This window comes from Hylaeus anthracinus, unplaced genomic scaffold, assembly GCF_026225885.1.
Source record: "Hylaeus anthracinus isolate JK02 unplaced genomic scaffold, UHH_iyHylAnth1.0_haploid 11989, whole genome shotgun sequence".
Taxonomy (NCBI): domain Eukaryota; kingdom Metazoa; phylum Arthropoda; class Insecta; order Hymenoptera; family Colletidae; genus Hylaeus; species Hylaeus anthracinus.
In genome coordinates, this window is record NW_026534337.1 from 13,848,572 (window position 1) to 13,873,495 (window position 24,924).

At 42.4% G+C, this 24,924-nt stretch overlaps 2 protein-coding genes across 4 annotated transcripts; one reads left to right on the forward strand and one right to left on the reverse strand.

Annotated features, from left to right (window-relative positions):
- The first annotated feature begins 573 nt into the window (after positions 1-573).
- LOC128887592 (phospholipase A1 member A) lies at positions 574-11,172 on the forward strand. Of its 3 annotated transcripts, none has more exons than XR_008460065.1 (3): positions 574-947; positions 2,791-3,602; positions 11,101-11,172. XR_008460065.1 is itself a non-coding variant. In XM_054143635.1 (2 exons), the coding sequence occupies exons 1-2, from the start codon at positions 641-643 to the stop codon at positions 3,540-3,542; spliced, it is 1,059 nt and encodes a 352-aa protein (XP_053999610.1). In that variant the 5' UTR covers positions 574-640; the 3' UTR covers positions 3,543-4,162. The 3 variants fall into 3 exon arrangements, 1 of the variants encoding a protein (XP_053999610.1); XR_008460066.1 differs by lacking the exon at positions 11,101-11,172 and adding an exon at positions 3,819-4,162; XM_054143635.1 differs by lacking the exon at positions 11,101-11,172 and having other exon boundaries at positions 2,791-4,162.
- On the reverse strand, positions 6,480-19,569 carry LOC128887591 (T-box transcription factor TBX6-like). Its single transcript, XM_054143634.1, has 5 exons — positions 17,903-19,569; positions 16,348-16,498; positions 10,976-11,279; positions 8,467-8,613; positions 6,480-8,317 (listed from the first exon to the last, which is right to left on the reverse strand). The coding sequence occupies exons 1-5, from the start codon at positions 18,000-18,002 to the stop codon at positions 7,820-7,822; spliced, it is 1,200 nt and encodes a 399-aa protein (XP_053999609.1). The 5' UTR covers positions 18,003-19,569; the 3' UTR covers positions 6,480-7,819.
- Between the last annotated feature and the right edge of the window lie 5,355 nt (positions 19,570-24,924).

Genomic DNA, 24,924 nt, shown 5'->3' on the forward strand with positions numbered 1-24,924 from the left:
TAAATGAAGAATGAGCGGTCTTTATCGTGAAAAAAAAATATTTATCAGTCGTTACAGGATTTTGAACACGTTTAATCTGCAAACGTTTAAAATGTTGATTCGAGTTCTTGATCATAGTAGTTCGTGAATTTGTTGGCAGTAGAGAGATTGATTTCTTGTTGGAAGCAACTAAAGGAAACTACTAAACAAGATTAAACGGGACAGACTTCTCCATCTCAATTAAAAAAAGCAAATTAACGTGACTTCTGGCGCCGCAATATTAATTTCAAAATTTCGGACAAGTTCTTTTTGTCCGGGAACATTCAAAATTCATGTCCTCGAAAAATCGACATTTCCTCTATGGAATATTTCCATGGTACAGACTGGCATCATCGTATCGCGACGAAAGCGATCGATGTAAGAGTAAATGATCGACGACCTTGACACTCGATTCTTTATCGCGCCGCTATTCGCGCGCTATCGACGGTCATCCGCGAGGCGTCCCCCACCTCTCGAGCTTCCGAATCCCCTAATTCTCTAACAGTCATCGACAGGTGAAAAAAGTGGGAGCCCGACGAAGGACAAAGCAGTCTACGAAGAATCGTCGCGAACGCGATCAGTTGTCGTATCGCGCCGGCCAACGAACGTATCGTATCGCGAAATGGTTCCTTCAACCCTGATGTCGTTGTTCCTGACGACGTTTCTCCTTGCGATTCAGGCGTTGCCGAAGAAACCGATTGGCCCGATCCAGGAAGCGATCCAGAGCGGCGTCGCGGCGGAGTACGACCGCGACAAGTGCATCTGGAGGCGAGGAAACGATCGAGATTCCTGTCCCGATCCCGATGTCAAGGTCTACTTTTATGCCAAGGATCGACCTAGACGCGAACTGGACTCGAGGGAGTCCGATTGGCTGCGACAGGATTACGAACCGACCAAGGAGAACGTTCTTCTTATACACGGATACGCAGGTGCGGTTGGACAGTAAATCACTGGGAGTTTGAGTCGGACGGTGTCCTTAGGGCTGAAGGGAAGCTACCTTAAGATAAATTTTGATTTATAGACCTTCCCCTCGTGGTCTTGTTACTGATTCAAGGTTTAAATGAGGGATAAATGATATTAGCAATAAATGGATTGCGGTTGACGACTAACGAATCTTTGGACTGACGAAATTTTTCAAATCTGACAATTTACGTCCTAGTGTGTGTCACCATTGGTATTAAAAAAAAATTTATTAACAACCTAAGTATCTCTGCGTTTAATTGGTACCGTAATAGTCAGCAATACGAGAGTAGTATAATTACGAAGAATTTCTGTGTCAAGTTAAAATTCGAATCGATGCAACAAATTAAAAAATTTACAAGGCATCAAAGATATCAATGCCATTCAATTATCGTCGGCGCTCCAGATCACGTTTGTGTACATAAAATCAATAACCTACTCTCATCAGAAACGAAAATAAACAAAAATTCAAACCGATATTTCCCCACTACGTGTAATACGTGAATCTCGTAACAATACAGACGTGTTATGTCACTTCAACATTCAATTATATGGATTTATTCACAATTTTAGAGGCTACTTCCGCATTACGATGTTTAGAGTAACCCAAAACTCGAACGTTCTAGTCCATATTAGGATTAGGATTCCGTATTAGGATTCGTAAACGAATTTAGAAAAATGTCACAGAGTTACTACAGGACTTTTACTCAATAACCCTTCGTTTGATATTTTATATAATGAAGGAAACGTATATTTAATATTGTAACAGAATCTCAACCGTAGAAATGGAATAAAATTTAAATCGAAATTGTCGCCACGCATCACGATGACTACTTTCACTAGCCGTGGCTTTCAGGATGCTTTGGGTCGTTATCCTGCATATATACATACTAAATTAACGTCAGTCAATCACCTCCTGGTTGACGCTGCGCGATCCCTCGGGGTGTTTATATACTGTTTTACGACTTCCATACAATTTTCTTAAATCACTGGTGGTGTTCATATCCATACAACCTCTTACAAGGCCAGGTAAATAAACTTGAACAGTTATTTGCGCTAATTTTCCCGAAAAAAGTAGCGCATATATCATTTCACATTTTTCTTTTTTTTAAAGATCAAGTAACTTAATACTTATGGACGAGAGTATGCATTTTGCAACTGTTTTTCAACAGTTGCCCGTTCTTTTTAGCATTTATACAATTTACACCAATTTATGGCTGATTGTTCCAAGAATTCTAGCACGACAACGCGAAAGAAGATATTTGCGACATTGTGTTTACGACTAGATATTTAAGAAACTTGAAAACTTCGTTAAACACACATATTTGTTTAAGCCACGTTATTGTTCCACGCGAGAAACCTAACTTTGGAAACGAGAGCAAACCACACAAGCAAACGATTCAGACGAATTCACGAGATCATTTTCACGAACTTGAATTGAATTTACCGCCAGGTATTTGCCGTGACCATAAAATCATCCGCTTCCCCATAAGTATGGAATTACTTACAATTGGGTCAATGGCAACCAGTTGCAGATTTCAAAATGGCATATAATTACGTCAGCGATAACCCGCTATAGCTACGTAAACGACGTAAACTACACCAGTTGCTGTGATTGTACCTAAAACTTAATCCAAAAAATTACATTTTTGATCTCGAGTCACCTAATTGCACCGAAAACGTAACTAGCTTAGTAGCTTCGAAACGAATTGATCAGAACAGTCATAAATTTAACGCGATCATCCACATAAGTGTATAAGTGAACATAGCCCAACCTGAAGCCACTTACCGAGATTCCCACGCGTTTTCCAGGCGGTGACGACACCCTGCCGATTTCCGTGCTGCGCGACGCCTACCTCCGAAACGGCAGCTACAACGTGTTCCTGGTCGACTGGGGTGCCCTGTGCGCGGCACCCTGCTACCCAGCAGCCGTGGCTAACCTTCGTCCAGTCGCTCGTTGCTTGGCAGGCACCTTGACCACCTTGCGAAACCTGGGCCTGCCGATCTCGAGGACGACCTGCGTGGGACACTCGCTTGGCGCCCACGTCTGCGGCATCATGGCTAACTTTCTTCTCTTCAGGATGCATCGGATAATCGGCCTGGACCCGGCCAGGCCTCTCATGCGCCCTGGTTACGTGAATCGTCTGGACAGCGGGGACGCGGACTTTGTCGAGGTGATTCACACCAACGCTGGCTACTACGGGGAGAGCGGAAGAATGGGCCACGTGGACTTCTGCGTGAACGGCGGCAAGGTGCAGCCGTTCTGCGAGGACAAGCCCAACGATCAGCTGTGCAGCCACGTCTGGGTGGTTTGCTACATGGCGCAGAGCATCGACAACGGCGGTCTCGAGTCCATGGCGGAGCCCTGCTCGAGGAGGTGCCCTTCCGGGCCAAGGATCGCACCCAGGGCGGGCGAGTACGTGCCCATGGGACAGCACACGCCGATCGGGACCAGGGGGTCCTTCTGCTACACGGGCAAGCATCCCCCTTATTGTCCCAAGTACGGAAACGGACGGGGCGACCCGAGATGCTGCTTGCCGGACAGGAAGCCTGTTTCTTTCTAATGTTGACGAGAGGCTAGACTGTTGACTTCCCCTTGTACGAGAGCTTTGTCGGGGACAGAGGTGGGCAGATGCTTCGTTTGGATAATAAGTGGTAGATGAAGCCAATGTATAGTAATCTTTAGCTATCCATTCTGGATTTACTCGTTCTATATTTATTCTACCGTTTTGTTCAATCTATAAGGAATTCGAATTTGTATCTTATTTGCTTTTCGGAATTATTTATTTAGCTAAGAATTTTTCTTACCTTTGCATGACCGACTGTTTCTCGAATATAAGACAACCTTTTTCGTCACATCTGCTAGACCTCTAGCAGCTCTCGTCTGATGGAAAGTCGATAGCATACGTGAGCTCCGAGTTGAGGCACGACGTGACTCTTGGTGGACTACAAGCCTGTGTACAAAGTGTGAGACGATCAGTGACCAATTAACACTAAAGCATCATCTGAGTAATGCTCGTAGTGTAAGAGAAATCCGTTTTTAACACTCGTACAATGAGTTTTTATGACAGCATAACTAAACCTTAAGTTAATAAAATAACGTCTTATACTCTAAATTAGGCAGTACTCTAAATTAGTGTACCTAAATCGAGTACCTACGCACGATACCTATCAAAATAAACGAAATGAGCCTGGAAATCAACAGTTCTCCAGTTACGGGAACAAAATTTCGATTTTATACCAGTAGATGTTTAAAGTGTCCCTTTAGTTTAGCGTTGCATACCTCGACGACTTCTCATTAAAATTCATACACGCACGAGAATGATAGATCTGTATTTCTTTTCCTGACAAGAGAAACTGACCAATACCAAGAATGCCAGGTTTAAATCCTGTTTCTCAACAAGAGAAACTGCCGTAGCAATCGCTATCGAAATGAACTCTTGAGACGTCTTTCGGTACCTTTTCACTCGCAATATAGTGAATTCTGGACTGATGTTTCCCAGAACTTTAAGCCTTACATAAACTGAAATTATAACATAATTCCGGTTGTTCCACCATCTCACTGTACTATCTTCTCTAAGAGTTTTGCTCCTCGTTTTTGAACTCCTTTACTTTTTACAATTCAGTCTCGACGATTATTTAACATCAATCTATACGCGATTCCTACTAGCTCGGCTACCTCAGGATTGCTAAACCCGTACTGTAGTTACAATCGAACGTAGCTACAGCCCCCGAGGGTCGTTACTTTTCTTTTTCTGTTACATCTGATTTCCAACATCCAAAATCTTTCGTATACCATTTTACGACTAATATTATATTCTTCATTTACGTAGATACGTTACGGATTCATTTCTCCGAAGGGTCGGAAGAACATAAACAAATTATGCCTCCTGTTGCCACACAGTCGACATAGATTTTTGTCATCCTTTGTGTCGAAACTTACTTCAAACGTTCGAACGTTTCCTAACTGCAACCATCGCACTGGTGACACGGTGTTTACTTAGTTTGATTTGCTGAACTAATCGACGGGCACAGGTGTTCCAGGGCAAGTGGATCTTCGTACGGTACCGCGAAGCGTGCAGTCAGAACCAGGAATGCGATTGCGTATTCAGACACGGTACGTGTCGTCCGGAAAGATCTCGCGTTCGTGATGTACCGACCGATCGATCCCGTTACCCGCTCCACTGAACCGACCATAAACGTATTCGTGACAGTGTCCATTGACCGGACAACCGTTTTTCGATCCATAGATGAGACACGATTTGTCGCGAAAATCGGAGCGCAATCTCTCTGATCGCTTTTTACGTTTTTAAATGAATGTCCTGAAGTCGTCTGTAATACCGTGTACAAACGAACGATGTACTTGCATTAGTCTTCAAATATTTCAGATACTATGAAATTTCCTTCGATTCTGCGTGAACATCGATCTCACCCAAATCAATGAATTTTTAGACATTTCTTAATCCGAGATTACCCTACCTCTTACCTCATAAATATTTAAATCCTCGATCAATGATCGAAAGTCATTCTCAACTGGTTTTTTTCCGTGGTATGTATATTAAGATACATAGGCATAATATACACGTAATGCTTTCGAAAATTCTCGATACTCTCAGGTACAATCGCTATTTACAAGCAATTACTACTGAACAATTAAAATATCAAAGCTTTCGACGTTCTCGAGAGTCAGACAGCTCTCCAAAGAAGAAAGTAGTTCGAAGCTTTAAATAGAGTAATGCCTCCTGTACAAGTTCGACGATTAATCATCGCGAAACAGCTCGGGTCCGACTTCCGTTCCTTTTGTCATAACAATACCAGTTTCGATAGTCTCACGAGTCGGCAGTTCCACAAAAACTAGCTGAGAAGCATCACTACGAGCAATTTCGCTGGAAAACTTGAAAGGGAACGGTATGGAGAGGGCCTATCGTAATACGGAAGCTCGTTCGCGTATCCAGACGTCGTCGAGTAGCCGACGAACCGGCGCCCCGCTGATTTTGAGTGTTTCGAGAGACATCGATACTGGAAGTCGGCGGGATCCTCGAAAAGGCGACGGGTAGACGCGACACGATCTTCGACGAGACGAACTCGTGTCTCTGCGGATACTTGAGAACCGTGGTTTTCGAAATTTGCCTAATATCGATGCCTTCCTCCAGGGAACGCTCTCCTCCCGCCAAAGAATGTTATATACTGGAAAATGCTGACGATACCAATAATACGTTAAAAAGAGAACCTATTTTAGCATTCATCATTGTTGATAAATATTTTATTTGTTTCACCTTGGGGACCAGGTGACTCGATGCCGTCTTCATCGTCCACGTGAAAACAAGTCAATGACTTTGCTTGACAACATACTAAAATCCAATAGCTATTTATGTCTTATTGAATATTATTTTATTTCTCAAATAGAAATACCAAGTGATCCTAAATGAACCAGGTAGAGGATTAATAGGAACTGACACGACCTTGCCCGAAGAAATGAATTACCGTTAATTCGTGTGAAACGTAATTTATTACAACGATAACGCACAGTAGAAAAATCGTCGATTCCCTTAGACTATGTATCTTAAGTAACGGTAGTGTACATAAAAATATTTTCTTTAAATTCTCAATCATATACACGGTATGCACAAATGCACAATGTTTAACTACGATATAGATAATACAGCGCGTATAATACTGGCAGACTGTACTCTTCCGCATGCTCTTCGCCGTTTGGACCATGCCAAGGAACCACGGATCGCTAATAACAATAATAATTACGTTAGTAATATAGGCACTATTATTGTACTTATTTACACAGTCGTGTGGAATAAATCTCGAATATTAGGCACTTGTTCGCAGCACTTTTCAAGACGTCGTAGTTCACTCTTATTTATTGCTAATTGTTCAAAATAAACCGAGTGTACTAATTCTCTTCGGTAAATGTACAAAATCAGGTAAGCTCGTAATATATCTGTTGGAACATCAGAATCGAGGAAACCTTCCAAACAGTAGAAAAGTCATTGGAAACATCTTTGGTCATTTTCGTTGATAGTAGAATACATACAGGACACGCTCATCTTGCATACAAAAAAATAAAAGTTTAAAAATATTCCATCTAGTACTCTGGAATAAGGCACTGCGTTTTTTCAACAAGCTCTCTGAAACGTTATAAACACACCTGCCAGAAGTGCGTTCTTTCAGAAACAGATTTCTCGGAGATATCTGACGAATATAAAATTTGTAATTATTTCGCTTTACAGCCTCGGCACGCTACAACAGTTACCGTGAAGCTGATTCTCACTATTACAACCATTCATATGCTTAGATAATATTTTTTTTTAACACGCATAAATCACTAATCTCTCCCGCGAATACCCACCTAATTTTACATTTTTACAGAACTAGAGCACAACGAAAATAGATATGAATCATTCGTGGTCGCCTATACGTGTACAGGAAATCTTTGGTTCGTCGTCCGTGGTTTGAGCCATTCGATGGACGATTTTTTATTTCTACTTACAGGGTTAATCTTACAATTATTCTATTCAATCACAAACTTAGTATAGCCTCGCACAAGTCATCCCTTTATTCGTTGAATATTTTAGAAAGAAAAAACGAAAGTTTCTACCTCCATCGGTCATCTTCTAGGAATCTGTTGGTCGTATCATTGTACACTTAGCGATTTTCTCTGTACCTAAAAATAACCCTCCAATGTCCAAAACGCTATAAAATTCCTATAACCGTTTATATATAAACAGTCAGACCATACTAAGTCTGTAATTTTATAGATGCACAAGCCAAGAAATCGTTTCGATTCTGTCTGTAACGACAGAGAAGGAAGGTGATACTTACGACACTACTAAAAATACTTGGAGAACTGTGGCAACGTTTGATACTGTAACCTGAACAAATCAGGTTGCATGGCGAGGGAGGGATGCCACAGGCGGAAGCGATTCACAGGAAGGTTTGGAAGATCGTCATACTTAGGCGATAATCTCGAGGATACGGCAGACGAAAATTGTGGCGACGAATCCACCCACGGCCTGTGCAATCGTGGTTGCGTTTCGACTTCGTTCGACGGTGAATTTCTATGAATGGAGGGCAAGGGTGGACTGACACCCCCGCAGCTACTGATACCGCTGTCGTCGAGACTTCCTGTTTCGCTGGACGCGGTCCTCGGCCTCTGGGCGACGACGTCCAGGTGATTCGACGCTCTGTTCGACTCAGACTCTTCGTCCTCTAGGTGACTCTCCTCCTCCGTTTGGTGGAGTTTCCTCTTGCACCGACTCTGGCCCGTTTTTCTGAACCCCTTCGCAAAGGGGTTGTTGTTGATCTTCAGTTCTGTGATATTCTTGTTCTGAAATGGGAAAGCACATCGACGTGTTCAATATTGTTTTATTTCTTAAGTAGAAATCTTTATTCGCAGAAGTCTTTTCTTTTGCAATATGTACTATTTATCTAATTAATAATTTATTTTAATCTCCGGTTCAGTACTTCAGGATTTACCTGATAAGCAGTCACAGCAATGAACTCCGTTTCGTTGAATCTGAACGACGAAGCTGGATGAGAGTACAGATCGTTCAGTCTGGTCGCATCGTCGCAACGAATGATCCAAATTCGTGGGTTGTATTTGTGCATGGACAATAGAACCACCTGCAAAAAATAACGCACAGATGTCTTTATCATCCAAACTTGAAAGAAAAAATACACACTCCCATCTCTTATCGTAATTTTAACTGTCGCACTTGTAAAAGTGAAATCGGACGAAGACCAAAGGAGAGTGAACAATGCATATGTATAATAATCCAAGATTGTAGATAATTAATTTGCCTAAATGTAATATTAATCCAAGCAAGCATAACGTGTCTATTTAGGGACATCGTTTTTTACCAGCCGCGCAGAAGAGATTCCCTTCTTCACGCTGGCTGACAGACGGGAGGGAGAATTTTATTAAATTCGTAATTAGTTTGAGGAATCGGATCAAGGGACGCCGCTTCGTCAAGATAAGTTGGCGCCTCGCTAAGGATGCCGACGACGGGGACAGACGCGATTCTCGAAAGCCAGACTGGCCCTTCAACCTTCCCGGAATCACGCGTCTCTGCCTATTCGAAATCCTGCGCGTACTGCAAGACTGGAGCTTCGATTACTCGAACGTTAATCGCGTTAGTGCACGTGAAACGAAGAATTTTGCGGTGAGCGATCGGTTGCCCATTTATTTTGGAGCAGTCGTCCATAATCATACTCATCTGTTATATTCGTCTGACGATGAAGTATTTCAATTTTAAACAGTGAAATTTTTGGAGTACTCAAGCTGCTAAATAAAAATAGTAGATTCATCTATGATAAAATGACGCCTATTTTCAAAAAATATGTTCCAAGGATTTCAAGAGCCGCGTCAAAAACATCGATAACCGCGCAATGATTACTTCTGTTACGATATTTGAAATAAATCACACACACACATTAAATACTCTCAAGACTAACTAGCCTTTCAGGTAAATGAGAAATCTCCCCGAAAATTCCTTCGTCTTAATAACCGCCTGCTTCCCTGGAAGTGTCCTCGCGCGTTCTTCGGCGCGCCCGAGGCGACGCAGATCCGCAGAAGTAATTTCCGGAATATTCGTGAAAATTGAAAGAACTGGCAAGGGGCGCCGTCGAAGCCAGCTGCCAGGACTCTCGTCCTGTCGAGGCGTAAACAAACCCACTCGCCGAGAGAAAGGGAGGTATATCGATTACAGGGTGTCGTGGAGCGTGTTAATCTCCGTTCTTCACGGACAACGCCCGAAACCGACGTACCCGGCACCGTTTTGAGTAGCTTAAGTCTCCTAAAGGTACAGAGAACACTATGTACGCTCGGCCTCGACCTTTTCCCTTTTCCAGATTTTAATCCCGGCTCCCGTGCACGGAGAACGCCGAGTTTTGGTCACCTTGGCCATTTAACGCGCTGCCCCGAACCCATTAGGGGGTCCGTCCTGTATACTTTTCAAAACCCTAAAAATTAGGTGACGTTCCAGATTTTCTCCTCGGAGAAGAAATTTTTTCCGGAATTTTTTATTTCGTACGGATAGGGTGAAATGGTTCCGATTCGGTATTCTTTCCACGAATGTATTAGCATGTTGTCACCCACTTATGGGCGACAGTGCTTTTCACTGAGGAACTGAACAAATTAATTCTGAAAGTTTTAAGCGTCAAAGAAAAGAGAGGGATATTTTAAGTTTAGCGTTGTTACGAAATCATGACTTTTTTATTATTGTTATGAGATTCTTAGCTGATTGCGTTTTAGTCACTTCTAGTCACGTGATACCTTGCCGAGGTTCCATGGAATCCTCGCGAGAAGAAAGTCGGAGCTAATTGACGCGAAGTGAGGTATCGTTTGGAAATGAGAGGCGTTTTTTTCGAGTAGGTTCCAATCGGAAGTGAAACGAGTAGTCGAGAGGACGGATCCGTGTGTGGCGACCTCCCGCATACGGCTCGAGCGAAGAAGAACCGGTAAGTAAGTCGAAACCAGAGACGCGCAAGGAAAGAGAGAGAGAGTAAAGGTATTTAAGGACAAGCTGGCCTGTCCAAACACGGGACATCTAGATAAATGAAACGCCGCTACCGCTCTTAGCGAATCGCTAGCTTCCATTTCCGTATTTCTCTGCGCGCTCTCAAGCCTTCCCTCGGACGCGTTTTTGACTTTGCAGGCGAATAAGAATTTAATTATTTTCCCTCGAAGACACTAAGTTCTATTATTCCAGATTGTTGGCAGAAATTTCTATTCGTCTTGAAATTCTCCAAATAAAATATCATCGAAACGTCAATGATAACGTCTGCAGCGAAAATATAACGCTTTTCTAATTTCACTATTTTTATTTCAGCCGAGAGTCGAAGAGGACGCAAAATGTTCAAAGTCGAATACTGCTTGATCGTTAAGACTGTTGAACAACATACAAGCAACAAATTTTGTTAAGGATGTTAAAACTAACGAACAATTAACAAAGTCGATAAATAATAATGAACGAAGACTACTCACGTTAGTTTTTGGATCGGCAGTGTTATTGGTCATCTTCAACTTGTTGAAGTTGATGGGATGCTGCATCCAGTGTGAACCAGACGCAGGGCTGTCGGGATGCAAGTAAATTCTTCTATCGATTCTAGGTTGTGGCTCGGCTGGGCCAGGCGAAGTCCATCCTCTTGCATGGCCAGGACCATCCTCGACGCCGCCACCGACGTACTTGTGTCGACGATCGGACGCAGGTTCCATTTCGAGGAGGACGCAGTAACTAGCGCGACGCTCTAGTCCACTGATAGTCAGCTGCATCGACGGATACATTCGTCTGTAATCAAATAGAAACACTTATATTTATCGTGTGCTTCCACCTGTTCCTGTCAGAAAGGTCCAGACGAGTCATTTGGTCCAAATTAGGCTTCTAACTTGTTATAACCAAATTATAATTCTGTAATGTGTAACGTTACCTAATGTGTAATTACAAATGCGAACAGCCATTCGTCACAATTAATTCTGAATGATGTTAAAACTTTGAGAAAAACCTTCCTTATTTACTATAAATTGCACTGTCGTCCGAGCGATGCAAATAATCTGCATCCATCTGAGAGCACTCTCTCAGCAACTATATTTGTATCGGTATATCTTAAGTCAATTCTAATGTTTATAAGCAAAACGTTATCGCCCAAAGGTGTCGTATGCGAGCCTGTTAACTCGTCGCCTTCTCATGTAATCATTCATCACTTTATGATGTCAGAGTTCGCGGAACGGTTCGGTTTATATACCAATGGCACGCACAATTCGACTGCGTGCGCGTTGAAGTGCAGTCTGACAAGCAGACAGATTTTCTAGTAAGTGGTTGAGTAAGTTTTCTCATAAAATTCCTATAATTTATGCATGAAAACTAAATAAGTTAATAAAACGTCAAACGAACCGAACTAAATTTCCTACGCCTTTTTTATTTACCATACCTATGTATACCACGAATTTTTATTCGAGCCTCCGTCTACCAAACGTCAAACAGTACGATACTAAATTTACTTTCTTCTGCCTTTCTACCTAATTGAACTGCAAACGACCAAAGTCGCTCGTCATTAAGCGCGCCAAAAGCGATTCGACGCCAGATCGCGAGTGCGTCGGTGCAACGCTTGAATCTTTCGCCGTCATCCAGGACAACCTGAGAAGCACACTCTTCGCAGGTAGTATAAGCAAACCGAACAAGAACGAAGGGACAGAAAATTCCCAGTCATTAACGTCCCGGCGACGAGTGGGCGTCGCCGAAGGAACGACTCGAACTCCTGTTACTTCCGGCGACTCTTTGAGAGCATCACAGGGCCCCGCTATCTCCCGATCCCGACAGCGACTTCTCCCCCCGTCCTCGTGTAAACATTTCAAACTCGCGGATAATCCCGTAAGTAAACCTCCGAAAGTCAATCTGCGGTTGCTCGGGACGTTTGCATACCTAATTGCGGATTTTCCGCCGCGGCTTTCTTCCCCCTCGTTTTTTTCTTTAACGTGGGAGTCGATTGGGCGAAACCGTGGAAACGAAAGGAAACGTAGAAATACATGTGTAGTTTGTTATGCTTTCGGTATGATGGACTCGTAAATAAATAAATAAATAAATAAATAAATAAATAAAAATGAATAAAAGAAACTAGAATGCCTAGATGCCTTCCAATACCCAGACGTCTTTCTTCTCTGCTTTTGCACTTGCCGAACGTTGTACGCACTGCGCTATTCGCGTAATGTTGCTCGAAGAAAAGGTAATTAGCGTTAAGCCTGGAAAGGGTTCATTCGAACCTTCGATTGCAGTGCTACCTGACTTATAAGTATTTAAAAGTTAAGAAGATACGCATCTCGTGCAATGGACGCAATTAGCAGCGGAAAGTCCAACCTGTGCCTGTGAACTTGGTGCTTGCATAAGGTGACGCATGCACGATCATTCCTGTAATCACCGAATGAAATCGTAATCGTCTCGGAAATTCCATTCGCGATTAACAACGGGAAATCCAAACGACTCCTCGGTGTCTACGATTTTAGAATGTCTAAAGCTATTGTCGGTATCACCTAATTCGTAAAGAATCTTAATCTCTTAATCGTCTTTGAATATTAGACCAAGGTTCAACTTGGACAAAACGTTCCATTCGGCGTGGTGTTAGGACGTAATAGCGCTACCATCGCCATTTCGTTGAATTAGTCCTATTTCTTGCGTGGATTATGATTGGTAAAGAAATTGCAAAAGAATCTTGCCGAACGGAAGTTAATATAATTCTTGGGAATTGAATTACGTATTTCGTTTCTTTATTGCATTTGAAGTGCATTAGTTAGTATAGCAGTTGCTATCTTTTCTATGCACACCTCTCTATGTTCCCATTCATCGTTATTTACAACTAGTATTATTCTATCGGTACTATTATACAAACACATCCAATTGAAATCTGATGAAATTCAAGTTTCAGAAGAGTTTCAAACATTCTCCGAGATCAAACTCTTAACAACGAAAAAGTGTAGATCCTCCCTTTTACCTTCTTTTCACCTTGTTCGAATCAGCGTCGACCTAACTTCCAAGCGACCCGGAAGAACCAAATTCGTAACCATTGCCATCGTGATTTGTTCCAAATTGAGTGAAAAAATTCTCAGGAGATTGGTTTGAGAATGATAAGGAGGATCAACAACAGCCATACCCTCGTTGTCGGATCCACTAAAAGTGGCGCCCTTGTAAGTGGAGGATTACGCCGTCGCGACGGCTGTCGGAAGGCCCGTGCGCCGATGATCCCGAGCGTCTGGTCCTTTTAAAAAGCCTCTCGAGATTATCGAATAACCAGATAATGTTGTAATAACGTGATACAACGCGTGCATCGGCAGCACGCGCCCCGCTTCTCTTTCATCTCGCAGATTAGGTGAATCCGAAAGTCACGTGGCTCGACCCAACCGTGTAAAAGGTCTCGGATCTGCGTAGCCGGAGTTGAATTATAAATACGCTCTCGATTAATATAATTGTAATTGTTTCAAGCTCGTTTTTCTTAGTTTCATTTAACATTGTTATTCCTATCCAGGCGAAATCTGTCCTCGATAAGAAAAGAAAACTTTTGCCTCTATCTCGAAGAATCCTCAATAAAATACATGTGCAATCTATAACTGTTTAGGGATCGATAAGGAACGCCGAGAAACATATTTTACAATTCGAAAGAATCTCCGAGCCTTTTAAGCTTCGAAACGTAAAAAGATCTTCGTAAACTTTCCTAGACCTCTTTAGAGAATTCTGTCTAAACGGCGCAACCATAAACCCGTGAACCCGTGAGAGAGGGAGATCGCTAACGGAAGAATCACGGCGAAACGTGAAATTAATTATCTCTGCTTAAGAGCTGGCCGCTGTGAAAGAGAAAATTGACGCGTCCGAGGAAGGTTTTCGGACTCGGAATTGCGCTTATGGAGCGCACGTTTTCTCGGCCTATTCATCGACGGTGATGCAAGGACGCCAAGGGCGCGAACGCAGGGGGTAAACGGGAAGGGAAGGTGGACAGAGGGAACAACGTGCGCGAAAAGGCGAGACATTGTCGGTTCGAGCGAGGAACAAGAGACGATCGTGTCACGGCATACTGATTGGTATACGCAAGCCCAGAAACGGGGTGCACGTGGTTGACACGTGGTGCTCTCGGAAGGGAAGAAACGTCTCTGGCCCCCGGAACGCACGGATACACGGATGGACAAACACCTTCCGTGCTATTGTAAAGCGTGGACCGCCCACGAGTTTTTACCAATGCCCATCCACTGTCTCTTGGAAACTATTTCTCGCGGTACCCTTCTTCTGCCTAGCTAAACGTGTTTCAATAAAGAAGACTCGATCTTTCCCAACCAACGTCGACGTGAATTTTAGTCGGTAATTGCGGAAATGGTGCTTCTGCAGAAATTGAAAATTAACTGTAACTAACTGTATTTTGTTTTAATACGTCAACTCCCAGACTGATACACTTGAAGATTTTTACTCTGATTAAATTTTCTTTATAAACTACTGAAAACTACTCCGTACATTACAATTACATTCGTCTTGTCTTTAGTACCATCTATCATTTTCCAGTACACGAAAGTGGCCGGCGACCGAAAGGGTTAGGATGGTTCGAATCAACAGATCTTATCGAACGTTTCAAAGGGCCCGTTTTTGTCATGTCGGCGTCACCCTCTCCTTTTATTCCCGCGTTCGAAACACGACCATCTGGCCGGCATCGGCTCGTTATCTAGCGCGAGGCAGCGCGAGATTCCTGGTAACGTTATCTCAGATAGGTACAGCAGCTCTGTATCTGGAAAGCAGTGACCGGTAGCTCGATCGTTTCCGGTAAAGAGCGACCGGAAGCCGCGATTCGCCCTGCATCCGTCCGGTCGTACGACGTTTCCCGCAAATCTACCTTCGTAAAATGATTCGGAGATCGGTGACGCCGATAAAACCGGACACGTCGTCACACCCTTACTTTTACGACCTCCCTCGACCACCTTCCGTGAAACTAATCGCCTTGTCGTCGCTCGAAGCCGTCCTTCTTCGTTAAAGGCGTCCATTTGCCTGGCCAGGCTGACGCTTAGGTACGTAATACGAAAACTTTTGCGTTCGTAGGGTCTGACTCATCGATGACCGATCATCGATTTAGCACGTAGGTTGAAATTTCGCTTCCAGAGAGCTGGAAATTGCAGAATCCAACATTTCCGGTGGTAGTTGATTTTTCAACCTCGACGAAGACTTGAAAACTTTACGGATCTATTTTATTTAACGTTTTACTTTGGCGACGTGGCGGTCAACGTACTGGAAAAGTTTTAGAGACTTAGTTTGGAGACTTTAATGCCGGAGACGTTCAACCCCCACTGTATTTCTTGATGGCCACTAGTGTAGTATTAACGTTATCGATCAAATTGAAAAAAAGAATTCTGCACCTCTCTATTGTATTTTATAAGGTATTAGGTATTACTTATAAATAACCAATAAATGATTTTTTCTTGGAATGATTGAACGAAATCCAAACGACAGTGTTAACGAATAAAATAGAAAGCGAAGTGACATAGGATAGACGTGCAACTTGTTGATCGTAAAATATCGTAATTTCGGCGATGAATATTTCCCGGTCGGTGTACGCCATTGAAACCTTAGAGGCAATTCAGAGGCAGGTCGCATTTTTTCAGGTGGAGACGCTAAGGGTTTTAGACAGCGACAGAGGGTGTGGTCGTATGGCGCCTGTCGGACTATGCAACCACCACATTGGAATTTAAGGTGAACAAAATTTCGGCGACCGATCGTCAAAAAGACAATTGCCTCGTAACTTACAGTCGGCGCCCGGAACGTAATCGATGCTTAAGCAAAATACATTGCGCATCAACGAATATTACTTTTAGAGAATCAAACTTTATGCACTCACCGGCCCGATTTTGTGATTATCATTTCCGTCGTTTCGGCGTGAAATTGCCGCCAGAGTTCCCGATTCTGCAACTCGACCTTCACCTCGGGAGGTAGGGGAGGTCCCCTGCCAAGGGTGGGTATTCTCCATCTATTCGGATTCGGTATATCTTCTGAAAATGATAACAACAAGACGCGTGAGTATGATTAAATTAATAGAAGTCCAAGAAAAATAGTTCATTATTGAAAAGGCTTTGAGTAAAATCCTTGGAAAGAATACGATATTATACGATTGTTATTTTGCACCGAGTAACTATCGACGAATCAAATCCTTTCGAATATTTATAAAAGATTAATCCTACCGATACAGTTCTGAGATCGATCGTTCTCTATTTCAAAAAATGAAAAATAATAGAAGACTTATAAGAAACTCAAGTTCTAAGCGCCAGTCATCGATGACTCCCATGACAATCAACGCGTTACCTACCAGACTCCGGTTTCCCGTAACTAAAGCCCACGGAACAAGTAGTATGTACCACTTTCCAAAGGAGACCACAGAATCGTATCGAAAACAAAGATACTTGAACGAAAGAAAAAGCGGTTGGCGGAAGACAACTCCGTCTCATCCCCGTCGTTATCCTTTCCACTGTGTCTACCTAGAGCTCGGACCCCTAGACGTTGGATGGACATACCGAGGGAGGGACAAGAAATTGCGCGGATGAGGTAACACGAATGCCAGGAGGAACACCTTTTGCAAGTGGATCTATAGACCGTCGTCGCTTGCCCGCATGAGCGATTCGCCGTGCACTTGTCTCGCGGTTCTGCGGTCGGGGCATTATGTCCTGGCTAGGATAATTGCGGCCATCGGCTCGTCTTCTTTCTCTTCCTGCCGAGAGGACGACGGTACCGAGCCATTGTATAGGGCAGATAACGATTGTCCGCTCGACCGAATGTCGGCACCTTTCATCTCGATCGAGAGGAGCTCGCGCGGATCTACGTCGCCTCCGCGGGAACTTGTCGCGTCTTACGTGCACCCTCTTCTACCCTTGGCAAACCTGCTCTCGTGGGAAAAACGGAAAATGGGACACGTTCGCGATGCGCGGAACTCCGCGATGTACGATTAAATTTTCATCAACAACCCTTTGATAGTTCGATGTACCCTCTGTTTGATTTTATCAGCGATTATGCTTACAAGAATATTTGTTCAAAAATTTGTTCCAAAATGTACGTTTCTTTGAAAGTTTTCCACAAGATAAACCAATGCAAAGATGAAAAAACGAAAAGAATACGCGATCTTGTTAATACTTTGCGAAAAATTCTGTCTAAAAAAGATTCAACTGTTGAAAGAAGACAGGACACTAAAAAACTGAGACACTTGGATCAAAAGTATTAAAACTAAAAACTATCGCGGATCGTGAAAACTACCACAGAAAACTATCCTCGGAAAATCAACCCTCTAATTAATCCCGACGTTAACTTCGACACCGTCCCACGTCAAAAGCCCTATTCTAAAGTGACCATTGCGAACGAAGCGTCGAGTAGCTGAAAATTAAAATAAACAAACATAGAGCACCAACCTGGCCTGTGTCTGCGAAGAGTGATCAACTGTTGACGAAAGAGCATCTGCTGCTGCAATTGAAGCTGCAGTTCCATGGGCAACGCCATGATCGAATTCATCTCTCACCGTGTCGATATCGATTTTGTCACTTTGCCGCGCGATCTCACTTGCGCTCGAACTTACGCGCGAAAAAATTTGAAGAAAACGTCGCGACGCCCGATGCCTTCCGCGTTACAGCCCGGTGACGACTGAGGATGCGTTTACGGAGTTGCGGAACCAGTCGTCGGTGCAACGATCCATCGCTGCACTCGGGCTCCGCTTCCGCTATTGGCTGCCGCTTTCTCCCCGTTCGCGGTACCGCCGCGCCCCCGTACACCCGATTGGTCGATGCAATTTCAACGTGACCGACGAGAGTTGCCACGAAATGCACCTCAGGACATGCACGATAGCGATCAAGGGGGGCGAAGATGAGAAAAGCGACAGATCTTAATGGAGGGCGGTACGTGTCGCTAGGAAATAGGGGGTGTAATTAAAAAATGATTAAATTGACGAAGTTGGAGAGCGCAAGTCTAAGTTTTTTTTTTTTTTTTTTTTGCAATAATGGAATAGTTTTGTAGGCTCTCTTCGGGGAGATGGTTGTTATATGTATACCTTCTCTGAAAAGAATTTCTTACATCCAGGTAAACGTACGTAGTATTGAGATAAATTAAGGTATCATGAGGTGCGTTCGTATCACCATTTAGCCTTGATCGTCATCGTTCTTTCAGCCTGAAGGTTTTCCCTGTGGCCCTATTAAACCAATATACAAAAAAAAAAGCAAGTTGTCAAGAGCATCAGTCGGGCAAGTAAACGTGTTAACATTAAAGGCTCCCTTTTGAGAACGTTGGTCGAACGTATGGCCGCGAAGACGTAATCGCGTGACGGGATCCTACGCTAATCGCGGCCGGCTCGGATTCATTCGTCGGCGTATTTGACGCATGTCTCGGCACACGATCGCATTAAGAAACGAAGCGCGTAGCGTTAGGTACAAGAGTGGAGAATCGTCACCATAAATTACGGAATCCGGCAGGGCAGACGGCCGTTAATAGTTTGTTCTCGAGTCGAGACGAGACGAGGCGAGAAGATAAAATCAAGAAACCGTACGCGGCGCGTCGGCGGTCAAAGAGGAACGACGGACCGGAGCGGAATGGAGCTTGAACGGAGCGCCGCGAAGATACAAATCTACGCTTTTCTCGCTCCCTTATATTCCCTTTTCTCGTACAACCACCGCTCCCTGTCGTCGCTTCTTCGCCTTCCTCTTCTTCTTTTTCGAAACGTAGAAAGCGTCCCCACGCCGCCTACGACGCCGGTCATCGCACCATTGTAGTGGGTTCCGGATTGCGGATTAACTGTAAGCGATACCCACAACAAAAGCGCGCGCGCTTTACCTGACAGCTCGGGCTACCTGTATTCTACTACTTTATGGCGGCCATTGTAATGCCCCTCTCGATCGTGTCATCGTAACCGCTCCTCAGCATCACCGGCTCAACTTTTTTAAACGACCCAACCGCTAGATCTACCGATCCTAGCCTGATACTGTTCGTCGCTGTTCGTCTCACAGTAATACACATTTGCACGATATCGATTCGTTTAGATATCTACACGGAGGTACGGATAATGTATTAACCCTTTGCAGTCGAAGAAGTCCTCACGAGCATTGATTAAGTATAGAAATATACATACAAGAATTAATCAATCACAGGGTCACACACTGACGCTACCAAGTTTTTGGCTCGAGGAAGGACAAACAAAGAACCGGACCTGTTACTGACGTAATTGCTTCGCTCCAGGAAAAGGAAAAGAATTGCATGCTCCGAATTGCACCATTATGCTTTAGCTGAGAGAAAGTTCAAGCGTAAAGGGTTAATTCAAAGTATGTGTTTCGTGTCACGTATCGATACCTCGGTGTGTTTTACCGAACAATGCCTAGAAGGTTTTAATGAATCTTCGCGTAGTTGTAGTAGCTTTTTTGATACCAATAAAAATGTGAAAGTGCATTCCACCCTTTAATTTGCAAACCTCTCGTAACTCTTCTACGTTAGGGCAATAACGCCTGACACCTAATTGGGTACTTAGGATTAAAAGGAAAACGAAGAATGGCCTTAACAGCCTGTCTAATCGTCGAGGGTAAATGGTCGGATGTCAAAGGATGAAAAACTCTTTGAGACCTCCCACTGACCGAACCTGAAACCGATCCGTCAGCAGGCGTGAGCCTTTATTATTCGAAAGGGATTGTTGTATTTTTGGCGATAATATTGCTAATACCATCGTCCACTTAATTCCTCGAACGCTGAGCATCACTTGAGACCGCATTAATTTCGACGAACAATAGCAATACAATAATGTGATAATGAAATATAGCTTTCATCTTTAGTATATAACCGTTTCTAAATTTTAATGGAAAGTTACAACAGAATAATTGCCATTCGTCGACTTTCATATTTTATCAGAATGACATTGTAATTTTACTTAATCGCGGAGGACTGTTCGAGAAGAAAAAGTTAAGTAAATTTTGCGTTTATCTTCCGGAAGGAACGGAAACGAAAAAACTTGTGTGGGCTGGTTGGATTGCGAGAAAACACATCGGGGCGGTAGGTAAACTGTAGATTCTATCAGATTGAGATTCTGTCCCTTTTCGAAAACAGCTGTATCCCTTTACGAAAGTGTTCTCTGGCTTTCTTTATTTGGAACCTTCGTCCTGGTTTATACGTTACACGGTCGATGTTTCGATCATTTTCCACATTTTCCAAATTTTGTAACGACGCGACCCGTGCTTGAAATTTCATTCCGTCCATTTATTTATGGATGACACATCGCAGCAAATTTCAAATTTCAACAATCCTATCGATAGAAGTGGTCGTTGTGTTTTCCACGACGACGATTTTTACGCAAAGCCATGGAAACGCGCGTAATCCGGCGGCAGCTTAAGCTGGAAGCTTTCGACGAAGGAAAGAGGTACGCTTATGGGGGAAACTGGATAAGGAGAAGCCGACAAATAGGTTTTACGGCTCACTTCCTGTCCGTCGCACGCGACAGTTGTGCGCCCCATAATAAGACGATGGTTGCTTCCCGAGGCTGCTTGAATTACGGAGAAAAGAAATGAAATTAAGTATTGCAGATACTAGACACTAAAATTATCTAATCAATGGATGCTTAGTATAAATACAACTATGTTTCTGTAATTGGGGGAAGGAGGAGCAAACTTAGTTGTCAATTAATTCTCCGTTGTGTTATACAAAACTGATCGTAGACAACTGAACTGAATTTTTTATATAGTTTCTCGCGTGCGACGTATCTGTTAATTATTCAATTAGGGATTAATATAAACGACGACGCTGGAATACGATACAGGATCTTCCTAGAATATCCTACCTTTCTGGCTTGAAATAATTGAGATTATTTTCTTAAACGACAGGATTTGGGAGGCCTTCTTAACATCGCGTTGGAGTGTACTCTGTGCAAGATTTCCTACTGCAGAAGCCTTTGGAAGAAGGGATAAACAGAAGGAAGGATAAGTAGACTTTCTCTCTTGTGGTGCTAAAGGACGAGAACGAAGACGTTTACCGTCGAGTGGCCACTTTACAACGAATGTTTGTACATTCGAACGGAAGTTCTCTTCGATCTTTCAATGGCTACTTATTTATTTGTTGCTACCAAGTTTCTTCCCTAAGACGAACAAAAAAATAGAACACGACCTATCGCTGACTACTGCTTCCCTCCAAAAAAAAAAAAAAAAGAAACGAAATTACATAAACCAAGTGGCAATTTTGAATACAATTTACTTAGCAAAAAGAGTTTAGTAAATGAACTGCGAATTTTATGCATTATTTATAACAGGAGACCTCCAACTATATGTGCAATACAACTTGGAGTCTGAGGAATTTAAAGTTCATAGTGCATCGACACTCCACGACTTTATCATCGAAGAATACATGTCCTGCGAACATGTGTTTCGCGATGGGCCATAGGATCACCGAATCTGAAATCGCTACACATTAAATAAACTGTCAGATAAGCCGTGACTGTCCGCAGAAGCGGTTAGAGGGTATTGTTATTTCAGGACAGATGAGAATAAACATGTTCGAGACACGAATTTTCTGTTTCTAGAGACACACCGAGATAACACGTCACTCTGTGAACATTGCACGCGTATGCGACGAAACATCTGTGGCCTTGCCTAAAATTACTGTTTTCCTGAACAACTATGTACCTATACAAAGAGTTCTCCGAAAGTTTCTTCAGGATTTTTGTTTTCAATAAAACAGAAATGAGTTACTTAAATGGCACCATTTCAAAAAACCAAATCCTAAAGCCCCTTCTGGAAAACATTTTACACCGTTGATCCTTTGCAAGGATATTCATTTTTTTTTTTTTTTTTATTATTATGATATTACTAATTCGGTAAAGCGAAGTTGTTAAAGTGACACGTTGTGGGTCGACGCGTCAGCATGGATACGAGAAAAGTTAATTTCTTGACGATCACGTGGAGGACATAAAGTGGCGTTTCCGGGCGGATTTTCGCGCGTAGGTGCCGGCACGCTTTGAACGCTCGCATCTGTACGCTTCCCGCTCACATCTTCGCGCGTTCTTTTGACGTAAGCCGACTGCGATTCATCCGTCAGATTCGCATTACCTTCCGTCCAGAAGCTATATTAACTCTCTGTATCCTGTGCACGATACGGATAACCGTGTTATTGGAAATTTGATGAATTTCTAATGCAACTTTCAACGGTTTTCCTTTCGTACTTTATTTTTATTTATACATTCTCTCTTTATTTAATCGTAACAGATTGAGATAACTAAACGAAACATTCGATATGAAAACGATCCGTACGTAAAGTATCGGTCGTTGTTTTGTAACACGCTATAACGCAATAAACTGCTTCATAATTGACAGATTACCCGGTACGTAGATGTATCCATAATCCAATCGTTATATCTGTTAACTCTTTCAGTGGTGGATCGAGTACTGATTCGAAACTTTCAGCACGTTACTCAAAAGACTGTTGGATTTGGTAGATTCAAATTCGACGAAATTGGAACAAATGACGAACATATTTGCCGAGTATAACGTTATGGATTTCACATTTACACCGAGCGACCACTGAACGAGTTCACGCAGGACAAGGATGATGGCGATACGAGAACGAACAAAAAAGGACCATTTTTAATTGCGAGCGATCGAGCCTCGTCGATTTCTATAAAAAGTGATAGAGCTTTCGCGATCTTACAAAGCACATCGACACAACACATCGAAAATGGTCGCTACACCACACGCTTTAAATATTAGTACGAATAGCTTACAGTGTTACACGAATAAAAATGGTATCACATAATGTTGAAGACTACTTGGTAGTAGCTACGTTATAAATCTCTCGTGAGCAGGTAGGTATTTTTAATCATCGATCCGTTCATTGAATCTTGATTCGTCTCCTATCAAATCTTCGCTATAAATGTGTCGTATCAAAGTCCGTCCCCTTCTTCTATTTCCATTCTGACTTCTAATCGTTATCGGTAGACTGCGGATGTTTATGCAAATTCATATATATTTACAGGTTCGAATAAAGAATCGAGTTCTTTTTTTTTTTCATTCTTTCTTATGGATTTTCCCATATTTTCACTTGCCACGAATGTATAAACATCCGCAGTCTAGATATCGGGTATAGCGTTTAACGTTCACATCGACAAGGAAAATCGAAGAAGGAAACTGAAAACCGGTTTACTTAAGTTTTCAGTCTTAAAGCTGTCTGTACAAGTCCATACGCTCGATTCTCTTTTTACACAGCCCTCTATAAACATTTCTTTTTAATAACTGTGAAAGTATATTCATTTTTTGTCATTTTAAACATGCCAATTATCTTGAACGATACTTTCTTTCTTTGAAAGAGCGCTATCCACAATAGTTTGGATACCGCTGTTTTCTATGGTCTAGCCACTCTACACATTGCATCAAGATTTGTGTTATTCAGCGCAACTAAATGCATACATATGTCAACATGTTTTATTAGATCCTTTGCCTCAAAGTTACGAAACGAATTCTGTATTTTGTCGCAAGCGATGAGTCTTTTGTTGCAAGGTGTTCCGTGGAACGTATCTCCCATGTAAAAAGAGAATTGAATGTACGTATGTATGCATATAGACGTGGGGCGTATGCTGGTATCTACACGTACAAATTTGATGTGTATATATAAAGGGTTTACAATTACGGCAGACTAAGTCTATTTTAAAGAATTCCAGCAAAAACAAGGTAAAAGTATTGGATAGCGAAATCAGCGATTTGACCTTTCGCGATTCTACGTCGAGTTACCCTGAACATCCTATTTTATCGTACTCAGTTTTGTGTCAATCTGTTTACACGCGATAAACACATTTGATAAGGATAAATACTTGTTTTTAATGCTAAGAAATATGTACAAGACCAAGTACATTCCCTAAGTCAGGTGTGGTTCCTCGAATATAGGTACTAATATAGTTTGAACAAAACTTTAAAACGAAGGATAAGTATACACAGAATTATAGCTGTATTGCTATCTTGAAAGAGTAATATGAACTATATACTTGATTTGTTATGGCACCAAATGGGATGGTTCCCATTGGAAATTAATTCTAAAAAGTCTCGGGGAACTAGAGTCTATAATAAAGTAGAAAAAAAATGTACAGTTAATCCACTTCTCTGACTGTAAAATACTTGTACATGAACGGTGTATTTATATACACGCGTATTCTAATTTCTCAATCTTACAGAACATATCAGCTCGCAATACAAATCACATTCGCTGTCTTACCATACTACAGGCAAGGATACAGATTCATATTTAACAGGAGAGATGATTAAGCAGGATATTAATTGTGAATGATATTGTGGACATGTCAGATATACAGATCGGTTAAAAAAATCGTCGATCTATATCCTTGCCAGTAATGCCTTACTACATAACCGAACGTTGTACTGACAATTGGTTTTAGAAAAATCTATAGGAAATAGGAAAAAAGTCTACATCA